The sequence below is a fragment of the Prionailurus bengalensis genome, chromosome B1, assembly GCF_016509475.1.
Source record: "Prionailurus bengalensis isolate Pbe53 chromosome B1, Fcat_Pben_1.1_paternal_pri, whole genome shotgun sequence".
In the NCBI taxonomy this organism is placed as follows: domain Eukaryota; kingdom Metazoa; phylum Chordata; class Mammalia; order Carnivora; family Felidae; genus Prionailurus; species Prionailurus bengalensis.
Window position 1 is genome coordinate 21137407 of NC_057344.1, and position 26982 is coordinate 21164388.

Genomic DNA, 26982 nt, shown 5'->3' on the forward strand with positions numbered 1-26982 from the left:
CTCCCTCAATCTAAAGCCAGCAGAGCAGGGATGGGAATGAAAAGGCTGTTAAACTGGGGCACAGTCTCTTCCATTGAGTCTGTAAGGACAGACAACGGCTCATTCTTATTCACCATTTTGTTTGTCTTACGGCTGAACCTGGTGCTACACACAGGCATGTTGTTGGATGGGATTGGATGTTCGGTAGTTTGTCCTGTATTCGTCCTGAGAACGCGGAACACCTCCTCAGGCCCGCGTTGGGACCCTTGTATTCCCTGCACAGGGTGTCTGTCTTTGGGTTTATCTCAAAGAATATGCTGATTCACAAGAATATTCTTGTGAATATGGTTTTATAGTTTAATTTTGTCTTAAAGCCCTCAATTTTCAGATACTAATTTTCATGTATAAAATTGGTTAAAATAATCGTGTATCGATTATCCAACATATATTAATTCTGAAGAACAGGACTAAAATGATCTCAGAGGCATTCACTGGTGCCCACAGCCTCGATCAACAATGAACTTGGGCTCTGGCTCGGCAGATCGCCTGAGTGGCCTGGGGAAACTGGTCCCCAGTAACTGTGAACTGGGGATTATGTAAGGACCTAACCCATGGGGTTATTGTGGGGATTAACTGAAGTCACTTCTGCAAAGGGACAGCCCAATTCATGGCATTAGAGTAAGTACTCTAAAAATATTTATTATTTTTATTATTATTATTTTGGTAATTTTTGACATAAACCAAATGACAGCTGAGATTGGCCTGATCCATGAACTATCGGGAAGGCTATTTTGAACACTCCCATTCTTTTCCCTTCGGAAGTCCAAAACTCTCCCTGGAATTTCTGCCAATTCCCATGGAGGTTTGCATTTCCACAGTCCCCTCTGGCCCCCACTCCCTGCTCCCACCGAGGGAGTCAGGGCCGAGGTTGTCTCAGCATCTGCTCATGTCTCTGTTCTCCCTGCCCCTGCTGCACAGAATTACAACCTGCCCCAGGTCTAGCTACACAGCCCCCGTCCAGCCCACCAACACATCATGGTATATAGCAACCCTCCTGAAGATCTGGGGCAAAGGCAAGGTTCAGTAAAGCAAAAGACTGAGAAGAGACTTTTCTTTCCTGTCCCTGCGATTATTTCTTCTGGCCCTTCACTACCTAATCAAATAATGCTTAAAATGAGGTATAAATATTGTCTAAAATACACTGAAAGATTAAAAGTGCTTGTGTTTGGATTATGGGACTATGGGTGATTTTCTTCCCTTCCTTCTATATTTCTGAATCTTTGAACATTATGTAAATAAGTACATGTTTCACAATTTTTTTTAAAAAAGACCATTTTTAAAAGCTCAGGGAGAATCCTTTGTAGGATTGGGGAAGACTTCAGTATTAGCAGGATAAATGAATCCTTGTCCAATGAGCCTTATCTTCTTTTTCTGATCCTTTAAAATGTGTTTCTCATGGGGTGCCTGGGTGGATCAGTCAGTTAAGCATCTGACTCTGGATTTCAGCTCAGGTCACGGTCTCACAGTTTCTGAGTTTGAGCCCTGTGTCAGACTTTACACTGACAGTGCGGAGCCTGCTTGGAATTCATTCATTCATTCATTCATTCATTCATTCATTCTCTCTCTCAAAATAAATAACTAAAACATTAAAAAATGTATTTCTCTCAAGTTCTCAACTCTTCTCAAGTTCTCTCAACCCCTAATGGGAGTTGTTGATATTTCCTGTGTGTATCACAGCTCCAGATGCCCCCACTTTGGCAACACAACAAGATTCTTTCTTTAACATGTCTTGACATGCTGGTTGCTTCTGGAAGGCTCCTCCTGTGCTCTGGAGGATGGCGTCCCAGTGGTCAGGCTATCCCGCTGTGCCTTCTGCCTGGTCCCATCCTTCCTTCTACAAGGAGGAGAGTCTCTGCTTTCTCAACTACTGTGGAGTTCACTCCTCCTGCTGCTGTGTTACGGCTCCCAGATCTCCATGCTCCCAGGACCACACCTGCTAAGGTTACCAGCGTCTTCCACGTTACTGAGCCCATTGGGCATTTTACACGTCTTGCCTTACTTGATGTCTCAGCAGCCCTGGGAATGGACACTTCCCTTCTCGTAAACCATTTCCGCTGCACGTTTCCATGACAGCACGATCTCCTGACTTTCCTCCTCCGTCTGGATTCCTGTCTAGTTTGTTTTTCTGATTCATCGCCTTGTATCAGAACTTTAAAGGTTGGATTTCCTCAAATTTCTTCTTTTCTCACTCTGCATGTTCTCCTGGGTAACCTCTTTGGGTCTCATGGTTTCAAGTATCACTTACATGTCAGTGACCACAAACTTAACTGCACTTCAGCAAATCCAAGACATCAGAGATGACAAAATGCACCAAGATGTTGTATCTCAAAAAGAAAGGCAGAAGCACTGTCACTTAAAATGACACAATGGCTTCTTACCCATTAACCGTAAGACATATTCCGTTTTCAGAAATGTCAGAATGCGAAAAATGCATACCCAAGGATTAATGATACACTGTCAGATGTTTTGCATAGATGAACTACTGTTCACAGAGCACGAATACCAAGTGTCTCTTAAACATGGTGTTGCTGGGAGCACACAAATGAATTGTAACAACTTTGTCCAGAGAAGCTGGTAGTCTCCTGAGTCCTGTCAGTCCGGACACGAAATAGGCCTTATTACCATACAGCTTATAATATGTCTAAATAAGATAGAATTAACTTAGCTGAACAGTGAGGCAGAGTTATTGAACCAGTGGGTTGTCAGGATGGTGCCCAAACTCTTAAGATTTGTTTCATTTAATCTACAGTTGACTGACTCTAGAGTTCCAGTCAAGAATGTTCTGGCTATCTTAGCATAAACCATGTGATGGCCCCCTGAGCAGTGCCCTCCCCGTCACAGAATTTCTCAGACAACTGAATTTTAATTTTTATTGCTCATTTATTTTGTTGTTGCAGATCCCTGGGAAATTAGGCTCATCTTGTTTCCTTCGTTGTTTTTTTTTTGTTTCTTTTTTTCTCCCTGTACTTCGAAATTACTTTTAACAGTGATGGGACCTTTAAGAACTGTTGCCAAATTTTGAAATGTAATTTTCCTGCAACAGCAGCCAAAGTTAACAAAAAGACACAGAAAAAATCTCATTAAGTATTCTAATCTGCCACCATCTGTCAACCTCATTCTGTTTCACCGAGGTTTTCTAAAAATAATCTAAGTGGTATAGCTTCCTTCACTTCTATGGAGAGAATAATCCATACTAAATATTTTTGCCTCAAAATATTATCCTATGTTCCACATGATCATCCCAATAAAGTTTTGTCTCCTTAGTCTGAAGGGCAGGGAAAATTATTTACATTCCATATTTAGATACTGCTAACTGATGTGTCACCCCTGAACCTCCACTTAATTTAGGTAGTTATATTTTAGCATGCAAATCAGTATTTTCCCATAGAAGTGTTCCAAAAATAATAAATCCCCTTGCTTTTCTTCTCCCACAACTCTCTTCCATAAGATACTTCTTGTAGTTACTTCAGAATAGAGCCTTTAACGACAACAGTTTAAATAAAATAATCTGATCATGTGGGAGTTGAAAAATAATCTCCTTAAATACTCCTGGGTCAAAGAAGCAATAAAAAAATGCAGTTTTAGACTCTTCTGGAAAGGAAGAAGAATACTACTACAAATAAAACTCATAAGGTGCAGCCAAAGATTTACTTGGAGGGAAATGATTGGACTTAAAGGCTTGTTATTAAATAAAAAGAATGACAATCAATGAGTGGACTCTTAAACGTGAGAGTTTAGAAATGAACAAAGAAACAAAGCCACGTGATATACCGAGGAAAGCTGCAATATTACTAACAAAGGAGCAGAAATTAAACAGAAAAAAGTTATTAAATCTATAAATCCAAGACCTGTTACTTTGAAGAAAACCCTTTGCCTATCTAATCACAAGAAAGTAAAAACAATTCACAATTTAGGAATGAGAAAAAGGATAAAGAGGGAGGGATTCATCCGTAGGTAGGAATTAAAAGATTATGAGAATTTGGCAACCGCTATTAGAAGATAACTTGTAAAGAAAATAGATGTCAAAATGAGATTTAGTAAAAAATGGTAACACTGAGGGGTACCTGGCTGGCTTAGTCGGTGGAGCATGTGAGTCTTGATTTTAGGATTGTGAATTTAAGCCCCACGTTGGGTGTAGAGATTACTTTAAAAAAAAAATCTTTAAAAAGGTAACGTTGAGTCGATACATAACCACATAAGAAATTGAAAGAATAATTAAAGAATTATTTATGTATAAAGAAGTGCCTGTATTTGCTTCAAAAAATGATTAGTAAGTTGTTGTGTATTAATCTTCCAGATTGATGAGTGTCATCATAACCATGATGAATTCACCTGATAAAAGTAGAACAAATAGGCTGGTACGTGTCAATCTCCCTTAAAAGCACAGATGCAAAGACATAACAGAAAACAAAACAGTTATAGGTGGTAAAATATAAGAAAAGTTAAAACACCATTTCTAAGAATCCAAGACTTCTTTAAAGATTAAGAAATGTATTGCTATTATTGGTTATATAGGACTAAAGTAAAAACAAAATATTCATCCAAATACGTATTTAGAAAGCACACTGTTCATCCCTGATGTTCAAAAATCAAAATTCTTAGTAAACTAAGAATAGGTCACTTCCACAATGTGGTAAAACAAATCATCAAACTCAGTGGTGAAATATTGGAAGTGTTTCCATTAAAAACAGAGGAGTACATGAAAAGATGCTCAACATCATTAATCGTCAGGGAAATGCAAATCAAAATCACAGTGAGATGCGTTCTTTTACCTACGAGGATGGATGTAGTAAAAAAGAAAGATTATAAAAAGTGTTGTCGAAGATGTGGAAAAATTGGAACCTTCGTACGTTGGTAGTAGGAATGTAAAATGGTACGCCTGCTTTGGACAATAATGTGCGAGTTCCTCAAAATGTTAAGCAGAGTTACCGTGTGACATAGTAATTCCATTCCTAGGTGTGTGTGTATTGTGTGTATGTGTGTGTGCGCGTACCTGTGTGTACCCAAGAGAAATGAAAATGAATTTCCTCACAAAAGCTTGTACAAGAACGTTCAAAGCAGCACTATTCATAATAACCAAAAGGTAGAAACAACCCAAATGTCCATCAACTGACAAGTGGAGAAATATAAATGTGACATATCCATATCTATATAATGAAATATTATTTGGCAATAAAAGGAAACGAAATACTGATATATTCTACATGGATCAACTTGGATTGAAACATGGATTGAAAACATGATGCTAAGTGAAGGAAACCAATCACAAAATACAACATACTGTAGGGTTCTCTTTATATGCACTGTCCAGAATAGGCAAATCCCCGGAGACGGAAAGTAGGTTGATGGTTGGGGAAGAAATGAAGAGTGGCTGCTAGTGGGTACAGGGTTTCTCTTTGGGGTGATGAAAATGTTTTAAAATTGATTGTGGTAATGGTTGCATAAGGCTGTGAATATATTACAAACCACTGACCAGCACACTTTCAGTAGGTGAATTGTATGGAATGTGAATTAAATCTCAATAAAGATGTTACTAAAAAAAAAAAAAGAAATGAAAACATGAGTGACTATTGTCACTGCTATTTAGTATCAGTCGAAGTTTCTGGTTAATGCCATGAAACAAGGAAAGGAAAAGATGTATGAATATCAGAAAAGAAGAAACAAATTATTACCAGAAAAGATTCCTGTCTACCAAGGAGCATCCGAGAGACTTCACTGAAAAAAATGACTAGAAGCAGTAAAAGAATTGGGTAAAGAGGAAGTTGTAAAACACACAAATAAAAATTAGGCTGTAGGCTACTGTCCTTATTAATATAAACAATTTTTATGAATACATAAGAAATGATGATCACTTAGTAGGAAAGTAAACCAATGATATGAAGACCATTTACAAAAGAGATACAATGAGGAATAACCAAGTGGAAGAATGTGGAACATATCAGGGGTGCCTGGATGGCTCAGTCAGCTGAGCGTCCGATTCTTGGGTTCATCTCCGGTCACGATCTCACAATTCGTGGGTTCAAGCCCCCCATTGGACTCTGTGCTGACAGCGTGGAGCCTGCTTGGGATTCTCTCTGCCCCCATCCCCCTCTCCTTCCGGCTTGTGCTGTCTCTGTCTCTCTCAAAATAAATAAATTAATTAATTAAAAAAAAAAGAATGTGGAGCATATCAGTAACAGAGTAACAGAAGAAATACTTTTTACAACTATGAGCTGGTAGGTTAAGACCCTGTTGTTGAACTCGCATCTTTAACATCCATAGGCCTTCACAAGGCCTCAGGACTCATGCCACCACCTCCGGCTAAATCGTATGAATAAAAGAATATTTCAAATACCTCATTCTTTACCTCCTCAGATCCCTGAAAACTGGGAAGAAGTAGGGTAGGAAGGCTGGTTTGGTTCCAGGGCTCAGAGAAGAGTGGGGCAATGGAGCGTCTCAAGTGCTGTTTGACTTGGGTGTCCCGAGGAGTGCTCGTTAGGTCTGGTACCCCCCTAGGTCTAGGTCTTCCCTGGAGCAGCTGGGAAGCTCTGTGCTCCCCAAATACAGCAGGGCCCCAGCGTCCATTTTAGACTGAAGACTGGAGCCAATATGATTTACTAGTCCCTGAAGCTGCCTCACAGAATTGAGTAACCATCCTGACTTGGGTGAGGGCTGAGCCAGTGTCTGTAGAAGGTTGATCCTGGGAAGTAGTAAGTGGCATTGCCAAGCTGCCATCATTACAGGAATGTGCATCGGGTGGTTGTGGTGTCTCTGCTTGTTAGTCATAGTTCCTTCAGGTTTTAGTGCCCTGTAGAGGTTGTCTTAGAATTTCCATTCTATTTCATACTGGAATGATCCCACTGCACATATCCTTGAAACTGCTCTGCTTATGAGAGGTATACTTGATAAAAATTGTTTCCAGAAATCTTTAACTATTCGAAGGTCGGTGGTAAAACTTCCATTTATTAGAGACATTTTATTATAAATGAAAGTGAGCATCTTAATTTGATAGGTGTTCTTTGTAAACATGCAGCACATTCCTTGGATACTTTTTGCTCCCATATGTGATTTTCTTGCTAGTTTATGTGGAAGCAAACTGCTTTGAGGCCATTTCTACTATGGAGAAATACATAGGGAAATACATTACTGTCCTTTTAATAGGCATAATTCATACATGGTTATTGTAAAAATCAGAACTTTGATGCATACACATCCTGCTTTAAATTAGAATTATATACTGAATTAAAAATGCTGACTTACTTAAAATACAGAAAGGGTATTCTTTAAAAAAATTTTTTTTCAACGTTTATTTATTTTTGGGACAGAGAGAGACAGAGCATGAACGGGGGAGGGTCAGAGAGAGAGGGAGACACAGAATCGGAAACAGGCTCCAGGCTCCAAGCCATCAGCCCAGAGCCTGACGCGGGGCTCGAACTCACGGACCGCGAGATCGTGACCTGGCTGAAGTCGGACGCTTAACTGACTGCGCCACCCAGGCGCCCCACGGAAAGGGTATTCTTAAAGAACAGGTCTATAAAACTGTGGTACATTTAAAATTATATTTTAAGTAATTGGTGAATTTTAATCTTTTGATATACAGAAACATGTCTGAGGTCTAAGTAAAGGGGGAAAGTTCTCAAAATTATATTTTGGATTAAACACAGGATTACCTACTTACTATTAATCTTGATGAATAGTGTTTTGCTTTATTATAACTCTGTCAAAATGATTTCTCTAGGTCGAAAATGTCCGCTTGGTAGATCGAATATCTTCTAAAAAAGCAGCCCTAGGTACTTTGTATTTGACGGCTACTCATGTAATATTCGTGGAAAATGCACCTGACACCAGAAAAGAAACATGGGTATGCAGTCTCTTTTTTTGGCTTTACGTGTTTTCTATTGTTTAATGTAACAAGTTTGATCCTCCATTCTTTTGTTTGGCCTCAGGGTGAGGTGGGTGGGCTTTTGGCCTTGGGTGTTCAGAGAACTGTTTTTGGAAGGTCAGCTTTGCCTTTTTCTGCACAGAGTCGAATCCACTTGATCTACTTATTCATTTTAAACACTAATTATTTGAACGTCATCAAAGACAGAAATAGCCAGAGATATAAATGCTTCATGTCACAGCTGTTAAGTAGACATTCGAGAATAATCAGTGCCAGATACAGCATTTATGTAGTGCTTTATTTGCAGTACATTTTATCTGTAGGTTCCAGTTGTGCAGGCCGTTTAGTCATTTTATTATATTGTCTCTACTTACCTGATAATTCAAAAGAGAAGAAAAGAAAAGCTAGGGAAGAGTCCTCTTGGCAGGTATTTCTGCTATTTAATAATGAGACCATTTGATAGCTCTTATTTTATATAACCACCCGACCAGGACATTATGACTGGAACCAGAATCCCTGAATTGTAGGTTTTTCCCTGTTCTGTATTGCATAGATGTTGCATTTTGAGCAGAAGGGGGCAGGCATTACTTAGCGGGGAAGAATGATGGCGGATCCTAACTACACTTGTGAACGCAGTATAATGTGTAGAGCTGACGAGTCGCTATATTGTACCCCTGGAACTAATGTAACAGTGTGTGTGTCAGCTGTACTCGAACAACGACAACAAAAAGTTACGAATGCTGCCATTGAGGGTGGGGCAGAGACCCCCTCCCAGCAAAACACCAGAGAGATGTACTTCAGCATGATTTTCTTTAACATAAATCTCTTCTGCAGCCTACTTGGCCACCGGCAGCTTAGAAAACAACAGTCTCAAGTTGCTATTGAACTTGAGCATTCCATGTGGAATTTAGGAGCATGGTGGCACCTCCCAGCGGGGCCATCTCTAACTTCTGTCGATTGCAAGGTTTATTTTACTAACTTCTCATGACCTTATTTAATTTTAGCTGGTAAGCGCATTCAACATTTGACCACCACAGTGTTCCCTTACCTGGTCTTGTACAAAATTATATGCTGAGTACTTTGCTCCAAATATTTAGCCCGGATAGCAGAAGGCTCGGTAATGAAAAAAAATGATAGGTTTAGACCGATCTTTCCCAGAGCATCTCAGTTTTGTCATCTGAGTGCAGGTGTTGAGCTAGATAAAGACTGGGGAGTGGTTCTTGTCTGTGCCTCAGAGATCTGTGTTACTTCTTGCTCATTTATCACTGATTTGTGCTTAGCTTATCCACATAACTTTTGGTCGTAGATTCTTCACAGTCAGATTTCCACCATTGAAAAACAGGCAACAGCCGCTACTGGGTGCCCTCTGCTGATTCGCTGCAAGAACTTTCAGCTGTTACAGCTCATCATACCGCAGGAAAGAGACTGCCATGATGTGTACATCTCTCTCATACGCCTTGCTCGGCCAGGTAGGGCGGAGGACCTCTGCGTGTCGTATGTGCACACTCTCCAGTTCACAAATCATGTTCAAGAAATACATATAAAAACAGGGAGGGGGACAAAACAGAAGAGACTCTTAAATATGGAGAACAAACAGAAGGTTACTGGAGGGGTTGTGGGAGGGGGGGATAGGCCAAATGGGTAAGGGGCATCGAGGAATCTACTCCTGAAATCGTGTTGCACTATATGATAACTACCTTGAATATAAATTAAAAAATATAAATTAAATTAAAAAATAAAAAGAATTATGGTGTTGTAGGAATTATATGTTATCCCAGTCCTCAGATGAGGCCAAGAATTCTGAATGATTCTCTGCCTTTTAGGGGTTCCCCCTGAGTTGTTTACTATATGAACCTCTTTCATTATTGTCAGTATTCACTTTATCTTGGCAGAAGGGTTAGAGCATGTTTTCCCTTTGGAGTGAAATCATCTCAGAATGATGCTCTTCCCATACTATGATGATCAAGCCACCTTGCTTAAAGCCTAAGGTAAAAGTGGCACATTGTTTTGTATGGAAAACATTGATGTCAAACAGTTCCAGTGCACTTTCCCCTCTTGGGGCTTTCAAGGTTTGGTTTCTTTCTTTCTTTTTTTTTTTTTTTTTAAGTTTATTTATTTATTTTGAGAGGGAGAGAGAGCAGGGTAAGGGCAGAGACAGAGAGAGAGAGAGACAGAGACAGAGAGAGAAAATCCTGAGCAGGCTGCACGCTGTTAGCACAGAGCCCGATCCAAGGCTTGAACTCACGAACTGTGAGATAATGATGGGAGCCAAAACCAAGAGTCAGACGCTTAACTGACTGAGCCATCCAGGCACCCCTCAAGGTTTGGTTTCTATTGCTTCTTGATGGTAATGTATGTTTCCCAAGGTTGGTATAACTGGACCTTTGTTAACATCAGTTGTATTCACCATGTGGATGTGTTGGTTCTCTTAAACGAAACCTCCTTAAGTGTTGTGGGCAGAACGTTTAGTTGATTTGAAACATAGGTGCTGTTAGTTACTCTCTTGTTCAGTCTCTCAGCTTGAGGTCTTCAGACTTATGGCTTACTGTGCACTTCTCTAGAGGGTCTCTTGTCTGTCTACGTGGCTTGTATGGGTTGTGCTGTTCTTTTGCCTACAAGAAATAGACGTCTGAGTTTCCTGGGAGAATTCAGTAAAAGTAAATCTTTTATATAAGAGCAATGTCCATGGTAGGGTCACACCAAAGTCACTGATGAGGGAGATGGGATCTGTGTTTACAGTTCCTTTGCTAAATGCTTTTTGATTCAGGGCAGGAGGTTTGATTGTCAATACTGCAAGAGGTCTGGCTGGTTCCTCCGTTTCTGATAATGTGACCGTATCATCTGCAGATAATGGAGAACTAACGCTGTCTAATGAAAATGATGCCAGGGAGCTGTCAAAATCTGATCATTTTGCCTCGACTTCGCTCCCCTTTCAAGGCAGCTGGTTGAGGCTCTTTGATCCCTGTGTGCTGCAGAGAACTGCAGAGTTAGCCAGAAAAGCAGTTGAACTTTTTAGAGGGTACACTATAATTGGAACAGAAGTTCTGGGAAGATGTATGTGAGGTTGCGTGCAGCAGGGATTGTGAGGAGAATTGTGTGCCAGCAATTTCTGTGTCACTGATTAATGGGTGTACTGGATAATACTTGTGCTCTGACCGGATTAATGGGATTTAGGAAGAGCCCAGAGAACTGGGAAAGAGCTGAGTGGCTGGAAGGGCCGATGACAGTGGCCGTGAGGGCTCTGGCCGGTGATGACAGCGAGCGCCAGGACTCTCACTGTGAGGGCCCCCAGGGAGGAAGACCTCTGCGTGCCTCACTTTTTAAAACACACACCCTTTCTTAAAGGTGGCGTGTGGGAGTTAGGTGTTAGACACAGCCAGAGAGCAAGAAAGGAAATGATAGCAGTTAATTGAATTAAACCCATTACCTTAGAAGATTTTTAAAAAGCCACCAGCATTTTGAAACGCTGGAATTAGAGATGCCAGTTTACATAAAACATAGTACTTTAATAAGTGTGGGAAGGTGAAATAGAACCCAGACAGTTTCACAGTTTAATGTGAGAGGCAGGGCTAAAATTAGGACACATTACAGTCTTTAACCTTGGAAGCAGGCTTTCGGATCTGGGCGGAGGTAGGGAAAGGTGGAGGGGGTCCCGGCTAGGAGTAGGGGTGGCTTATCAGAGCCATCTCAGGATCTTTTACAAAACACACCTTCCCCCTCCTCTAGGTATATCAGCATGGGTGTGTGGGGGGTGGGGTGGGGTGTGGTATACTTTGAATCCTAGTAGCACGGGGTAGCTCTCTGTGGTTATTCTGCTTAATCACCAACACAAATCACCTATTTCCAGCTACCCTTATGGACACACAACTAAACTACAAGGTCCTGTAAAGAACATTTTTTTTTTTTTTTTTTTTTTTTTACAAAAGAAGAAATGTTTCAGAGTCCATTTAAGTCAAGTCCTATGAAGGAGATATTTTCAAAGCTCATGAGATCCTCTCCTCACTGAATTAGGATTTCTGGGATAAGGGTACATCAAACTACTAAAAATCTAGTGAGCTTTTACTGGTTTGTCTTTTGTGTGAATTCAGATTGGTAAGAATGAAAAATTAATGTAGCCAAATTCAGTAAGCTCTTTAATTCTGAATAAAGAACAATTTAGGTTAAAGTAAAGGTTTGGCCCAATGAAAAATAGATCCAGTGTACCAATAAGGATCTATATTTTTCAGATGAAAAGACCCCTGTTTCTCAGAGAGCTTCCATTTTTCCCATGTGCCTTCTTCTCTCCTCCAATTTGTTTCTGCTGTTTATTTTTGTATCAATTAGTGTTGGTTGGTCCCTTAACATTTGAACCATCTTCTTTGTTTATTTTACCATTTTTTCTAAACTACAGTGTTTTTTTTCCAGTTCATCTTAGTCCCCAATTCTTTTGCACATTTATTAGGATTTAAAAAAATCTCATGACTGACATCATCTTATTTGCTCAGTTTATTTTTATTTAAATTTTTAAAATATTATTTATTTTTGAGACTGAGAGTATGAGCAGGGAAGGCAGAGAGAGAGAGAGAGAGAGAGAGAGAGAAAGAGAGAGACAGACATAGAATCCGAAGCAGACTCCAGACTCTTGAGCTGTCAGCACAGAGCCTTAGGTGAGGCTCGAACTCATGAGTCGTGATATCATGCCCAGAGCCAAAGTTAAACACTTAACCTACTGAGCCACCCAGGTGCCCCTCATTTGCTTAATTTAACTTTTTATGTCCTAGTCTAAGTCACTGCTGTTATGTAGTGTCTGCGGTTGTAATATTCTTTTTATTGACGACACTTATCTCTGAGTCTAGAAGTTCTTTTCCACTAAGAGCCTCCATAGCCCTGGTAGTTAATCCAAACACTTGTTGGTTGAAAATAGAAGACATCTTTTTCCTCCTCCTCCTCCTCCTCCTCCCCCTCTTTCTCCCCTTTCTCCCCCTTTCTCCCCCTTTTCTTCCTCTTCCTCCTCCTCTTCTTCTTCCTCCTCCTCGTCTTCCTCCTCCTCATTTTTTTTTTTTTTTGAGAGAGAGAGAGAGAAAGAGAGCTGAGGTTGGGCAGAGAGGGAGAGGGAGAATCCCAAGCCTGGCACAGAGCCTGATGCAGAGCTCGAACCCACGAATGGTGAGATCATAACCTGAGCTGAAATCAAGAGTCTGACGGAATGAGCCACCAGGCACCTCTTCCTTATTTTTCTTCTAAAGCTGCGAAGTCCAGTAGTGGCTGTGTTCTTTCCTGACCCCACTTGAAATGGTTTTTCAACTCCATGTAGGTCCTTGAATGAAGCAGAAGGCTGGCGGCAGGCTAGCTTTCAACTGTTACTTTTGGTTCTGATAAACCCCACAGTGTGTGTCCTCCTGATGACTGTAACTTTCCCCTTCCCAGACCCATCTCCGCACTCTGCTAATGCCCATTCGTGTTTGTTTTTTCCTTTCAATTTTAAAAAATTTGCAAAAGGGAAGCAGTCAGTAACATAATTGTATTACTCAGGTTTACGTGGGTTGTTGCAAGTTTTCTTTTTCTTTTTAAAGTATTTTTATTATAATATTAAGTTACCTTTTGTTTCTCCCAATTAGTCTATCATGATACTTCCCTCATTTTTTTCCTCTGAAATACTCTGTTTTCATAACCATTTAGCCTGATACCTGGGCAACAAACTAGGTTGTTTTTCTTCCTTTTCTAATTGCTTTGTCTTACCCACGCTGCCTTATCTGCTCGAGTGAACACCCTTTCCTTTTTTATGGAAGAGAAGGAGCAGAGGTGGGGTGCAGAGACTGGGCCATTTGTGGGCTTGGTGGTTCCAAGTTGAAAGTTGCCACTTGGTGGCATAAATCTTCCCCAGGGAGTGGGAAGAGGGCTTACCTGAGAGCGAAGGCGTCAATGAGAACAATAGGTATGGAACCGAGAGCAGAGACTAGTGCTTCTCTGTGTTAAGGGGCACGTGATGAACAGCTGTGCTCAAACAACACAGAGTCAGTCAAAACCTGCATCTTGTTCGCTACCTGCCAAGTCCTGAAACACCAATTTGGTTTTCCTAGAAACATGACGAAGATGCTATCCATTATTATTTTTGTAAGTTTATTTATTTATTTTGAGAGAGAGACTGCAGGAGGGGCAGAGAGTGGGAGAGAGAGAGAGAGAGAGAGAGAGAGGGAGAGAGAGAGAGAGAGAGAGAGAGAGAGAATCCCAAGCAGGCTCCGCACTGTCAGCACAGAGCCCTATGTGGGGCTTGAACTCAAGAACTGTGAGATCATGACCTGAGCCGAAAGGAAGAGTTGGATGCTTAAGTGACTGAGCCATCCAGGTGCCCCGATGCTAGTCATTCTTAATTTAATGTAGTACTTTAGAAATTATCCTTTTTCTTTCTGAACAGATAGAAAAACCTTCAAATCTGCCTTTGCCTAGCATTTGTAAGATTTAAGTAGGTCAATAAAGTACATGCTCTAATGATTTCTACATAAATTTTTCTGAAATTTTTTCTTTTGCTTGGAGGTGCACATTCAGTGCAAAGGCATGTGGGGTATTTGCTTCTTACGGGAGCAGCTGTAGGGGAGAGGCCTTCAGTGCACCTGGCTTAGAAACCTGCTGTCACTAGCAGCAGAAGAGGCTCAGACCTTATGGTGTAAGAAGCCAGTGGAGTATCACATGTCTGTTTTAAGAGACGAAGGTGAGAAATGAGGGATCTGACTTTTCCGAAGCAGGTATGTTCTTTCAGTTCACATTCTGTAAAGACTAGAGATTTCTGTAGCCCTACTTTTGTTTTTAGCTCCCCTACTTGCTGATGACTATGAATTCTGCTAGGTAGGGGTACCTGGGTGGCTCAGTCAGTTAAGTGTCTGACTCTTGGTTTCTGCTCAGGTCATGATCTCACACGTTTGTGAGTTTCAGCCTGGTGTCGGGTTCCGCACTGACATTGTGGACCCTGCTTGGGATTCTCTCTCTCGTCCCCTCTCTCTGCCCCTCTCTTGCTTTCTCTCAAAAACGAATAAATAAACTTAAAAAGAATTCTGCTACGTATTTTGCAGAAGATGGAGGTGAGCGGAACAGATCGTTGTGAATGGGAACTATTCAGTAAAGTTTGCATCTGTGTTAATGGTACTTTATAATTTCTCAGAGCCGGCAGGCCTCAGCTGAAGGCTTCACCTGGGCTGGCCTTTGTGTGAGAAGCTTGCCTACATTAATAAGACTGAGTTTGGGCTGACCAAAATGTGGGTTTCTTTGCCCTCGTGAAGAATTTTAACTTACATTGGGCTGGAGGTATGACTGATCACCCTTTTGCTTAAAAAAATAACACAAAACATTTCACAGTTTAGTGGTAACCCATTCTAATGCCTCCCGGTTCAGAATTCACGAATGATCTTGTCCACGTCTGCCTTAAGTTATTCCTGCTTTCTGTACCGTGTCTCTGCCTCCTCCCAATGACAGCAGGCATGAGCCCATACATAGGAAACTCTGTGTCCTCCACTGGTTTCCTTCTACCTTTGCACCCATCTGTAACTACTTAATGAAGGGGACTTAGCTTCCATTACTAACCCTGTCTTCATAAGTTCTGCTTTCACTGAGGGAACCAAGGCTTTCTCAAGAGATTCTGTTGCCCTCTTAAACAAATTGCATTTGCGGTTAACATTATGATATCAGAGGCCTGAGTCATGAAAATGGTACTGAGAGATGGAAAAGATGTGTCAGTGTCGAGCCATTGGTTCCCAGAAATGGATCTCAATTTTTTGTGCTGTCTGCTCAATAAGCTAAGATTACAAGAAACAGTTCCTACTGAGAGCATCTTTTCTGTGTTTGTACAGATAGCTGTAGGTGTGTATTTTCTTATTGATTGAAATCGTCCATATTCTAAAGTTTGAAGTTTAGAATATATGATATCAAGAGAAACTGAACTAGAACATAGTTTATCTTACAGGTACACTATAGTTGTTTACTTCTTTTTTGTTTTTTTTACAAGAAAGACTACATGTCTAATGAAAAATATGACCCTTATCTTTCTTCTTCCATGTAGATGAGTCATTTCAATGGTAATCACAAGCCTGAAACTGAGTTTAGATCTTAGGCTGCCTGTGTGTTGCTGTGGCCTTTTGCTGGTGGTGAGGTCCTTGACTGGGTCTCCAGATGCATGTTGAAGAGCAGTTAAATTATCCATATCTGAATGTCATCAACAGATTAAGGAATAAATGAGGGGACCTCAGAAAACTGTGAGGAGAAAAAAAAGCTATTGGAAAAAAAGAGGAAGGTTAAGAGGATGGAACAAGGAGAGAAAAGACACAAAAGTGGTCCGTCTGGGGAGAAGAGAGAAGGATCTGCCTGAGACAGGCAGTGCGTGTGCTTTGGAGAATGCACTCTACAGCCAGGTTGCCTAATTTCAATCCAGAGTCCCCATTTATTAGCTCTGTGGCCCTGGGAATGTTCCTTAACCACTTTTTGCCTCAGATTTCTCATCTGGAAAATGAGGCCCATCGTAAGTTAATACATTTGTTAAGAACAGAATCTGGAATGAAATACAGGTTTAGTGAGTATCAGCCATGATTTCTCTTTACTAGCGATGTGTGGATCTGCACTATCCAATATGGTAGCCAGCACCTGCATGTGGCCGGTGAGCACTTGACATGGAGCTAGCATGGAATTTCAAAGACGTTGTGAAGCAAGATATATATAATATTAATAAGTTCTATATTATGCACATATTGAAATAATATTTGCATATATTGGGTTACCAATAAAATATATTAGTACAATTAATTTCATTGTTTCTTTTTAGTTTTTTAATGTGGTTTCAAGGGCATTTTAAGTGACATATGTGGCTTGCGTTACATTTCTGTTGAGTAGCACTGGCCTAAATGCTTCCTTCAACAGGGCGAGACTGGAGCAAGAAAATCAAATTTTAGCTTTAAATGGGGAAGGCTGTGGAGCTTCGGCTCACAAGCAGAAAGGGTGTTACATAAAGACAAAGACATCCTTGCAGAATTGAAAGGAGAGTTTTGTCGTACATCCTTAAATTTGCCCTTCATGACCAGGATGCCTGACACTATGAATTGATTTTTTTATTAATCCTATGAATTTTGTATGAGCACTGTAATTATGACATTGATGTGTTTGCTAAAAGTTCAGATGTTTTCCGGGCAAACACTTAAATACATTACACAGCCTTTCTTTAAATTTTTTTTAATGTTTATTTTTGAGAGAGAGAGAAAGAGAGTGTGTGCGAGCACGAGTGGGGGAGGGGCAGAGAGAGAGGAAGACACAGAATCTGAATCAGACTCCAGGTTCTGAACTGTCAGCACAGAGTCCGATGTGGGGCTTGAACCCACGAGCTGTGAGATCATGACCTGAGCCTAAGTCAGACACTTAACTGACTGAGCCTCCCAGGTGCCCCTACATCCCACAGCCTTTCAATTGCTGTTTCTTTTTTGAATATTGTGAGCATCAAAATATGGCAGTGGTCCGGGCCTCTCTCTACCTCTGAGAAGCCGTCCCAAATCCAAGCTCGATATACATAAACAAACTGAGTTCTTGATGTCTAATGATACATACATTCTTAATTAATTTTTAAGTTCCATTTCTTGTATGGTCTGGAGAATATGTTTGCCTTCCAAAGAAACTTTAAAGAAAGCACACAATGGAGAAGTCCTTGTTTCTGAAAGGAAAGAAGCGTTTGCAAAGTTGAGTTGGTTTGTCCCAAGGTCTTCATGGTGTTGTCGGGAGGAGGTGGGCGTACCTACCCAGAGAGGGTGTCCCAAGGGGCCAGGAGCCGGACTGGCCTCTTGGTGTACTCTAGCCCAGACAGACTGCTTCTGGGGAGATTTGGTTCTAGTTTTGGCTTAGCTTGATTTGGCTTTATTCTCCCTTTTCTTGCAGTGAAATACGAAGAGTTATACTGCTTTTCATTCAACCCCAAGCTGGATAAAGAAGAAAGAGAACAGGGCTGGATGCTGATCGATCTCAGCGAAGAATACAAGCGAATGGGCCTCCCTAATAATTATTGGCAGCTCAGCGATGTGAATAGAGACTACCGAGTGAGTGCAGGCATCTAGTGAAATCTAAATGCTTAATCCAAGTGAACTCCTGATTCCCGTAGTTTAGCATGACTGACTTAATCTCCTTTAATTTCTTAGCTCTTTGTAGATACAGATCTGTAGATCTGCAAGTCTCCCCTGGTTATTACCAGCTACATTTCCTACCTGCACCGGAATCAAAAAGTTTGGAAACGTAGAGACCTCCCCCACCCCCTGACACACAAACCCTTCTCCTAATGTTTGAGGAAATGGAAACTCAGAGAAGTCCAGTGGCCTCATGGCCAGGCAGTGGGTGGGAGAGCAGGCCAGGGCCAAGTTCTCCTGTCAGCTCTTTTTATAGTGTGGTGAGTGATTAGTGGGGAAGTCACAGAGACTCTGATGGCAGTCTGGCACCAGCTCCTCTCTGTACTCACTGAACTCTTGATTGGTACACAAGGTCACCAAGAGGCTTCCCTAGAGAAATGTGGTGAGATGTGTCTACGTTTACAGAAAGGCCTATGGAGAGGACGGGAGGCAGAAGGGGCAGAACCAATGCTGTATTGTCCCTAATGATGGGCTTACAAATCAGTGTTGGTTTCCCTATGAAGTTTTTAAATATTTTAAGTAATAAAAGTAGCATAAGAATGTTGCAGAGAATTTACAAAATAAAAAAGAACATTGCCCTCACATTCTTTTGTTAGGTTTTAAAATTTTACTTCAGATTTTTTTCTCATCTGCATAATTTAATGTCTTTTCTTATATAAGTAATGCATTGAATAATTTAAAATTGGAAAATACATAGGAAAAGGAACTGTTCGAATGTATGTAACGCAAATGGAATCATACAACACATGCCTTGTGTTCTGCTTTTCCTCACACATCATATTGCATTTTCCTGTCAATAAATATATTTCATATAATTTAAAAACATCATGTAACAATTGTGTAGTATGACTGTCATATTCTGTCTACCTAATCTCCAATTTTTAGACATTCAGATTATTATTATTTTTCACTATTTAAAATTTTTTTTTTAATGTTTATTTATTTTTGAGACAGAGAGAGACAGAGCATGAGCAGGGGAGGGTCAGAGAGAGAGGGAGACACAGAATCGGAAACAGGCTCCAGGCCCTGAGCTGTCAGCACAGAGCCCGACGCGGGGCTCGAACTCACAGACCGTGAGATCATGACCCGAGCCGAAGTTGGCCGCTTAACCGACTGAGCCACCCAGGTGCCCCTATTTTTCACTATTTTATTTATTTTTTAAAAAAAAAATTTTTTTTAACATTTATTTATTTTTGAGACAGAGAGAGACAGAGCATGAACGGGGGAGGGGCAGAGAGAGAGGGAGACACAGAATCGGAAGCAGGCTCCAGGCTCTGAGCCATCAGCCCAGAGCCTGACGCGGGGCTCGAACTCACGGACCGCGAGATCGTGACCTGAGCTGAAGTCGGACGCTTAACCGACTGAGCCACCCAGGCGCCCCATCACTATTTTAAATAACATAGTGAGAACATCCTGGTAACTATATCTTTGCCCATGTTAAAATTCTTTTTAAAGACAGATTCCTAAAGGTCAAATTTCTGTGTCAAAAACTTTACACAAATTTTTGTACACATTGTCAGCAAGAACTGCAGATTTATATAAATTCTCAGCAGCTGTGTATGAGAAGGCTTGATTTCTTGTGCCGTCACAGGGAAAGAGTTTCGTTCTTAAACAATTTTCTTGACAATTTGATAGTGGGACAAGCAATTTCTCAATTTAACTGACATGCTTTCATTTCTTGATTGTAGATTTGTATATGCTTCTTGGCCATTTACACCTTATCTCCTGTTAATTGGTTACATTTTAAAAAATTTTTATTATTGAAGCATCGTTGACATACAGTGTTATACTAGTTTTTGGTGTGCAGCATAGTCATTTGGCTATTGTACACATTATGTGATGTCCAGCCTGGTAAGTATAGTCACCGCACATCATTACCACAGTATTGTTGACTATATTCCCTTTGCTGCACTTTTCATCTCTGTGACTTATTTATTTTATAGCCGGAAATTTGTTCCTCTTAATCCCTTTCACCTATTTCTCCCATCCTTCCACCTCTCCCCTCTGGAAACCACCAGCTTGCTCTCTGTATTTATGAGTCTATTTCTGTTTTTTGTTTGTTTCTATGTGTGTGTTGATTCGTTTTGTTTTTTATGTTCCACATATAAGTGAAATAATGTGGTATTTGTCCTTCCCTATGTGACTTGTGTTTTACTTAGCATAATGCCCTCTGGGTTCATTTATGTCACAAATGGCAAGATCGCATTCATTTTTATGGCTGAATAATATTCCTCTGTGTGTGTGTGTGTGTGTGTGTGTATACACACACACCACATTTATTCTATTCATTTATCTATTGATGGACACAAATTGCTTCCATATCTTGGCCATTGTAAGTAATGCTATAATGAACAGAAGGATGTATATGTATTTTTGAATTAGTGTTTTTGTTCTCTTTGGGTAAATACTCAGCAGTAGGATTGCTGGGTCATATGGTATTTCTATTTTTAATTTTTTAAGAAACTTGCATACTGTTTTCCACAGTGGTTGCAACAATTTACATTTTCACCAACAGTGCACAAAAGTTCCCTTTTCTCTACATCCTTGCCAACACTTGTTATTTTTTGTCTTCTTGATACTAACCGTACTGACTGGTGTGAGATGATACCATTGTGGTTTTGAGCTGCATTTTCTTGATGATTAGTGATGTTGAGCATCCTGGCATGTGTCTCCTGGCCATTTGTGTGTCTTCTTTGGAAAAAAATAGCTATTTAGGTCCTATGCCCATTTTTTTTCCTGGGATTATTTTGATTTTTTGGTGTTGAGTTGGGTAAATTTTTTACATATTTGAGGTATTAACCTCTTATCATGTATATTATTTGCAAATATCTTCTCCCATTGTTTGTTTTATTGGTGGTTTCCTTTGCTGTGCAGAAGCTTTTTATTTTAGTATAGTTCCAATAGTTTATTATATAAATATAGTAATAATTAGCTATATATATATTTGATTGCTAGCCATAGTAGTAAAAACAGTATGGTCCTGGGACAAAAACAGACACATAGATGAATGCTCTTAAACCTCTCTAAAGTGCCCTCCAGGTCACCCTCTGCTCCAGTGCCACTGACTGAAGTCTGGTGTTATCCTTCCCTTGTTTGTGTATAATGTGTCTACATTTGTAAGTAGTAATATGTGGTATTATTTTGTGTGTTTTTTATGCTTTCTACACATGGTATTGTGCTGAATGTCGTTTACTGAAACTTGATATTTCACTCAGCATTGTATTTGTGAGATTCATTTCACTTAATAAACACATCTGTAATAGTTACCACATGCCACTGTTCTAAAAAGCCTGACAACTGTTAGCAGTACCATGTGGTAGGTGTTGTTAGCATCCCTGCATTGCAGATGTAGAAACTCAGGCATAGCCCAGTTAAGTAACTGTCCAAGACCCAGAGAAGTTCAGAGACTGTTGATACCTTTAGCTCTCATTCATTCATTTTTCACTATTGTATCATATTATATTTTACAAATATACCATATTTCTAAAAGTTATCCTTGTCTCCTTCTCTCTCTTTCTCTTTTTTTTTAATTTTTTTTATTAAAAAAATTTTTTTTTCAACGTTTTTTATTTATTTTTGGGACAGAGAGAGACAGAGCATGAACGGGGGAGGGGCAGAGAGAGAGGGAGACACAGAATCGGAAACAGGCTCCAGGCTCTGAGCCATCAGCCCAGAGCCTGACGCGGGGCTCGAACTCCCGGACCCCGAGATCGTGACCTGGCTGAAGTCGGACACGTAACCGACTGCGCCACCCAGGCGCCCCACTCTCTTTCTCTTTTTGTTTTATCATCACAAAGCTGTTAACTGGCTAATACATGACTCATGGTTGAGCGTTTCCATCTAGGAGTAGAATTTCTGAGTTAGAGGGTATGTGGATTTTAACATTACTAGATATTGCCAAATTCTTTCCCAAAGTGTGTACGTGGACTTAACAGACCTGATAGCAAGATATACAAGTTCTCGCTACTCCACAGACTCGCCAACAGTTGGCATTGACATTATTTGGTGATACACCTACTCATTGATCTAGCAGTATTACTTTTGGGAATTTATTGTAAAGAGTTAATAGCATACACACATGATGTACACGGTGATTTATTGAGGCATTGTTTGTAACAGCGTATCTTAGAAGAAACTAAAATTTCTTAATAGAGGACCAGTTAAATAATTTTTGCTCTATCCATATAATTAAATTAGTATGTAACCATTAAAAAATGTGGAAGATATTCATGTACTAATAAGGAAAGATTATTATTTTTTTTTTAAATTTTTTTTTTCAACGTTTATTTATTTTGGGGACAGAGAGAGACAGAGCATGAACGGGGGAGGGGCAGAGAGAGAGGGAGACACAGAATCGGAAACAGGCTCCAGGCTCCGAGCCATCAGCCCAGAGCCTGACGCGGGGTTCGAACTCACGGACCGCGAGATCGTGACCTGGCTGAAGTCGGACCCTTAACCGACTGCGCCACCCAGGCGCCCCAAAAAATAAAATCTTTTTAAAAAAGCATTAAATATAGTGTGACATCCGTTATCTGAAAAAGAGGGAGAAAAATAAGAATATATATTTGTATGTATGCAATTGCCCCAAAATGATAACCTGGAGAATAGGTGGGAATGGGGTGAATAGAACACAAGGATATGCACCTTTTTTGTATTGTTTCATGTTTTTAACTATGTGAAATTATTAATCAAAAAATTAAATTAAAAAAATGCCAGTGTTATTGGTGTGAAGTTGATATCAGTGTGGTTTTACTTCCATCTTCCACATCACTGACAAGTTTGACCTTATATTCATTGGCAATTCACGTTGGCTCTCTATGACTTGCCTGTTTGTTATTTTTGATCCTTTTTTTTCCATAAGATTATTTGTCTTTTTCTTATTGAAAAGATGTATGTTAACATTTATAGCTGTTACAAATATCTCCTCTCAGGAGACATTTTTACATACTATTCCTGGGGAATCGTTGGGTCCTCAGAAGTTTTGAATTGTCAGTGTTTACTATTTTGTTTCATGTTTCAGCATATTGTTGTTGTGTTTTTGTTTTTTTTTAATCCTGGCCTACTTGCTAAACTCTATCCCTGTTTGATGCTGTATAATATCCATAATTACATTTATATTAATTATGGTTATTATGGGTTTCTAGTAAATTTTGATGTTGTAGAGGTCAGTTCCTTCCACATAATTCTTCTGATGTCATGAATTTATAGATTATTTGGGATAGAATGGATACGTGATACTGAATTTTCTTCATAATTACATTTAAATCTAACAACCATAATCTTATACCGTGAGTAGACATTTGGGGCTTCTTTGTCTCCATCATTATGAAATATGTGGCAATGGATTTTTAGCCTTGAAATGAAAGGGAGGAAAATCCAAGCTTAGTAAAGAAAATTGGATACCTTTTGAAATTTTTCAAAAATATGACACGCCCTTGAGTAAGGAAGAAAATGAATCTAGGCTGCATCTTGTGGAATAATATTTTCTTGGAGACACAAGTTCTTCCTATTTTTGAAGAGATTTCCTTCTAGAACTAGTAGCACAAACATGACTCATATTTAGTCACTTACATCCTACATGTGGAGACTGCAAAACATGAGTTAGTCAGCATTTCTTTTCAAAAGTAACATGCAGCAAACCCAAACTAACAACCAAAGGATTGTGTTGAAGCAGAAAAGGTGAAAACCTAGGGGATTTTCTGATTTTACTAATATGATGGAAATAGTGAGAAAGACGATGTGCCCTTCTCTATTACCAACTTAGAAATATAATAAAAGTTGCTTCAAAAACTTTCTGACTCACAGTCCATTGAGAAAGTTGTGGCATCATGCATTACTTTGTTTTCACCTCATAGTTGACAAAATGTTTGCTTCTTCCTCCCTTCTTTTACAAGAGTTATGTCTTTCTTCTTAGAAAGAAACAGGTTCAGAACCTGTGCTGCCCTTTTCTGTGTGTGTGATGTTTTGAGATTAATTACCACCACCACCACCATCATCCTCATCATCAACTCTGTCATCATTCCTATGAGTCCTCTTTATAAGACTTGCCTGTGACAGTCTAACTCTCAAAGTGAAGATTTCCCTTTGTACGTAACTCCTGGAATTGTCTTTCTTAAATAAAAGAATTATCGTTCACTACTTAGGTTAAAATTTTAACCTGTTTCTCTTGGAATAAAATTTAAAATATAGTAGGAACCAGTAATTTACAATCTTGTCGGTTTCCATTTTCTACAGCTATATTTTGTGTGCTACATATTATTTTATTATATTTATATATAAATTGTTTTAGGCAACTCACACCCTCCTTCTCCCCTAATATTATATCATAAATTCCTTGAAATAAATTTTAGATACTAAATGTTTAAGAAGAAAGCTGTCTATATAGATACAACTAACTCTCCAAAGTGCTCAGCTGAGTGGTCCTCCATAGATACAGAGGTCTAATCAAGACATCTCGGATGGCATCTCAGGTGGATACTACCTTGCAATGGTAAATGAATTTACTGCAAGATTATAACTGGGTCAAAAGAGATCAACTTTCCTGGGAATGCGAAGTCCTTGAAGCCAGTAGCTCTTTTGTTATTCATTACTGCCCCAGCACCTAACATAATGCCTGGCACGTATTAAGTATTCAGTAGACAACAATATCATACTAAAATCATCAACAACATTGTACTATAACCATCAAACTTGCTAAGTAAGAGACTAGAACTTAATAATCCCAACCACTGAAAAGAAATGATATTCATGTAATGTGATAGAGGCGCTGATTCACTACAGTGACAGTCATATTACTGTATATAAATGTATCAAATTAACATGTGTACACCTTAAATTACACAATGGTATATGTCAAATATATATATTTTTAAACTAGTTGAATGAGTGAAACAATTATCCAAAGAGATTTTCTGGGCAAGGCTAAAAAACCAAGATAGGCAGGCACTCTTGGCAGGCTAATTTATTTAGTGGAGGACAAAGAAAATCATTTCCTTATTAATAAAAAAAAAAGTACGCAGAAATGATTTTAACTTATTCTGCTTTCATTGGCTTAAGCAGCTAATGTAAAGAAAGAAAATTCAGAAGAAAAGCTTTTTGTATTTTTCTCAACTCCCATTCTCTCTGAATTTTCCTACGTAATTTTCCAAACCAGACAAAATTTGGGGACATGCATTGATTAGTTTCAGAATTTGGTAGCCTAAGTTGCACCATGCTGTGCATTATTCATTGTCAGAATTTTTACTATGACTGCGTGAGCTTATTGCAGAAATGAGAGTGGTCAGTGCTATCCATGACTGTTTTTTAAATTTCTCTGTGAAAGTGCCATCTGCTTTCATGAACGCAAGGTGGATTCACTTTTGTTTCCAGCCTGGTTAAGAATTTGTATCTTGAAACCTGAGCTAATAGACACCACGAGTCTGACTTTTTTCCAAAGGTATTTTAGCTTCTCTTAGAGCTTCCCATGCAAGAGCTTATCAGAATGTCCATATTTCAGTTCTTAACCTTGAACTCTTTTTCACCTCGACTCAGTACTCTGGGGGAAGCAGGAGCCCCTGTAAATGGCATTGGTGTGTCCCTAGAGGGGAGGCCATGACCACCACTGACTGGGTTGAGGTGTTAAGCTCTTGGTGTTTGCTCATGCTGACCAAAAAAGGTCTACGTTGCCTTCACTGTGGAGAGGGAGGGCCCAGGTCTTCTTAAAGGGCAGGAAAGTTTTTCCTGCTCTTCTGGTGAAGAAAGAGGACCCGGAGTGGATAGCAAATGGTCAGGTCCCTAAGTAGATTGGGTCCAGGAGTATTAAGGACAGTGAGTTCTGGGTGTTTATCTCTCCTTTGGTCCTCCACCAGGTATGGTGCACATAAAGGCTCCAGCGTGACACAAGCTGGGCATCCTTTGGCTGTGGGAGGCCACAAGAGGACCTGACAGGAGCTCCACGGTTCCTAGTTCACCTCTTTGTTACTCAGAAAGCCTGTGTGTAATAGGCATGTTGAGAAATCTCACCTATTACTTCCTTATTTAATTTAATCATAACTTTGCAATTCCTTAGTGTTGTATAGTGAAGAAAGTAGGTGATTCCCGCCTTACTGAAAACCTCCCAATTTCCTTTTTAAAACTTATTTTAAGGAAATGTTGTAAGTCTGGTACAACGATTACACGTCTCTTGAACTTCAAGCTAGCGGGTGTGTCCTGTCTAGTGACATTCTAGCCGACTGACTGAAGAGAGGTGCAGATGCCAGATTTGCATGGGGAGGAGGGTGTAGTGTCTTGTGGTAGTAATTCCAGTAAGAACCCTCTGCGTCCAGCTAGGTTGGACCATCTATTCTTGGGGCAAGATTTTCCTCCAGAGTATCAGTGTTCCCGGTATGGGATTTCCTCTGGAGTGTCAGTGCTGGAGCCTTGAAGTCTCTGAAGTCTTTGATAATCTTCCCTGAAATGTCTTTGGCTCAATGGTGAAATTACACTTAGAGCCTGAGAACGTCACTTTTGTGGTCCTTTTATCTCCTGCTCACTGTCGGGCACCAGTCTGGTAACTAAGACAGTGGAGGCAGGTCGGGGTGGGGAGGTACCATCACAGGACGATTTTCATGAGCTGTGGAGAGGAGGCTTGGCTCTTGCTTGGGGTGGGTTTCTGTTGCCTTCAGTTCCATCTTTGTAGAGGAGTGAGTGTGGGCTGGAGGTAGACCGAGGACAGGCAGCTAATGCATTTCCCTGTTGTTACTGCTCCTTGAGGACTCTTGAAATGGCCAAAAAGAAGGTGCTTGACTTCTGGAAAATAGCAGCCACTTTGGCAAAATCCAGGGAAATGCCATCCAGGTGATCTTCACATTGAAAAAAGATCGACTGGCTGATGTCAAAGCGAAATACATACTGAGCCACACGTCAGCGATTACTGTTGCTACCTCTAACATTTTTGTTAGACCTAGTGGTTTATAAAGTGCTTTGTCATGGGTGTTACCT

General features: G+C 40.0%; 1 protein-coding gene across 1 annotated transcript in view; it reads left to right on the forward strand.

The window, feature by feature from the left end:
- MTMR7 (myotubularin related protein 7) overlaps positions 1 to 26982 on the forward strand; it is a 107068-nt gene that overhangs the window by 32732 nt on the left and 47354 nt on the right. The window contains exons 2-4 of the mRNA XM_043560076.1: positions 7757 to 7879; positions 9207 to 9369; positions 17783 to 17940. Coding sequence (XP_043416011.1) covers positions 7757 to 7879; positions 9207 to 9369; positions 17783 to 17940 — 444 coding nt within the window. The remainder of the gene's footprint in view (positions 1 to 7756; positions 7880 to 9206; positions 9370 to 17782; positions 17941 to 26982) is intronic.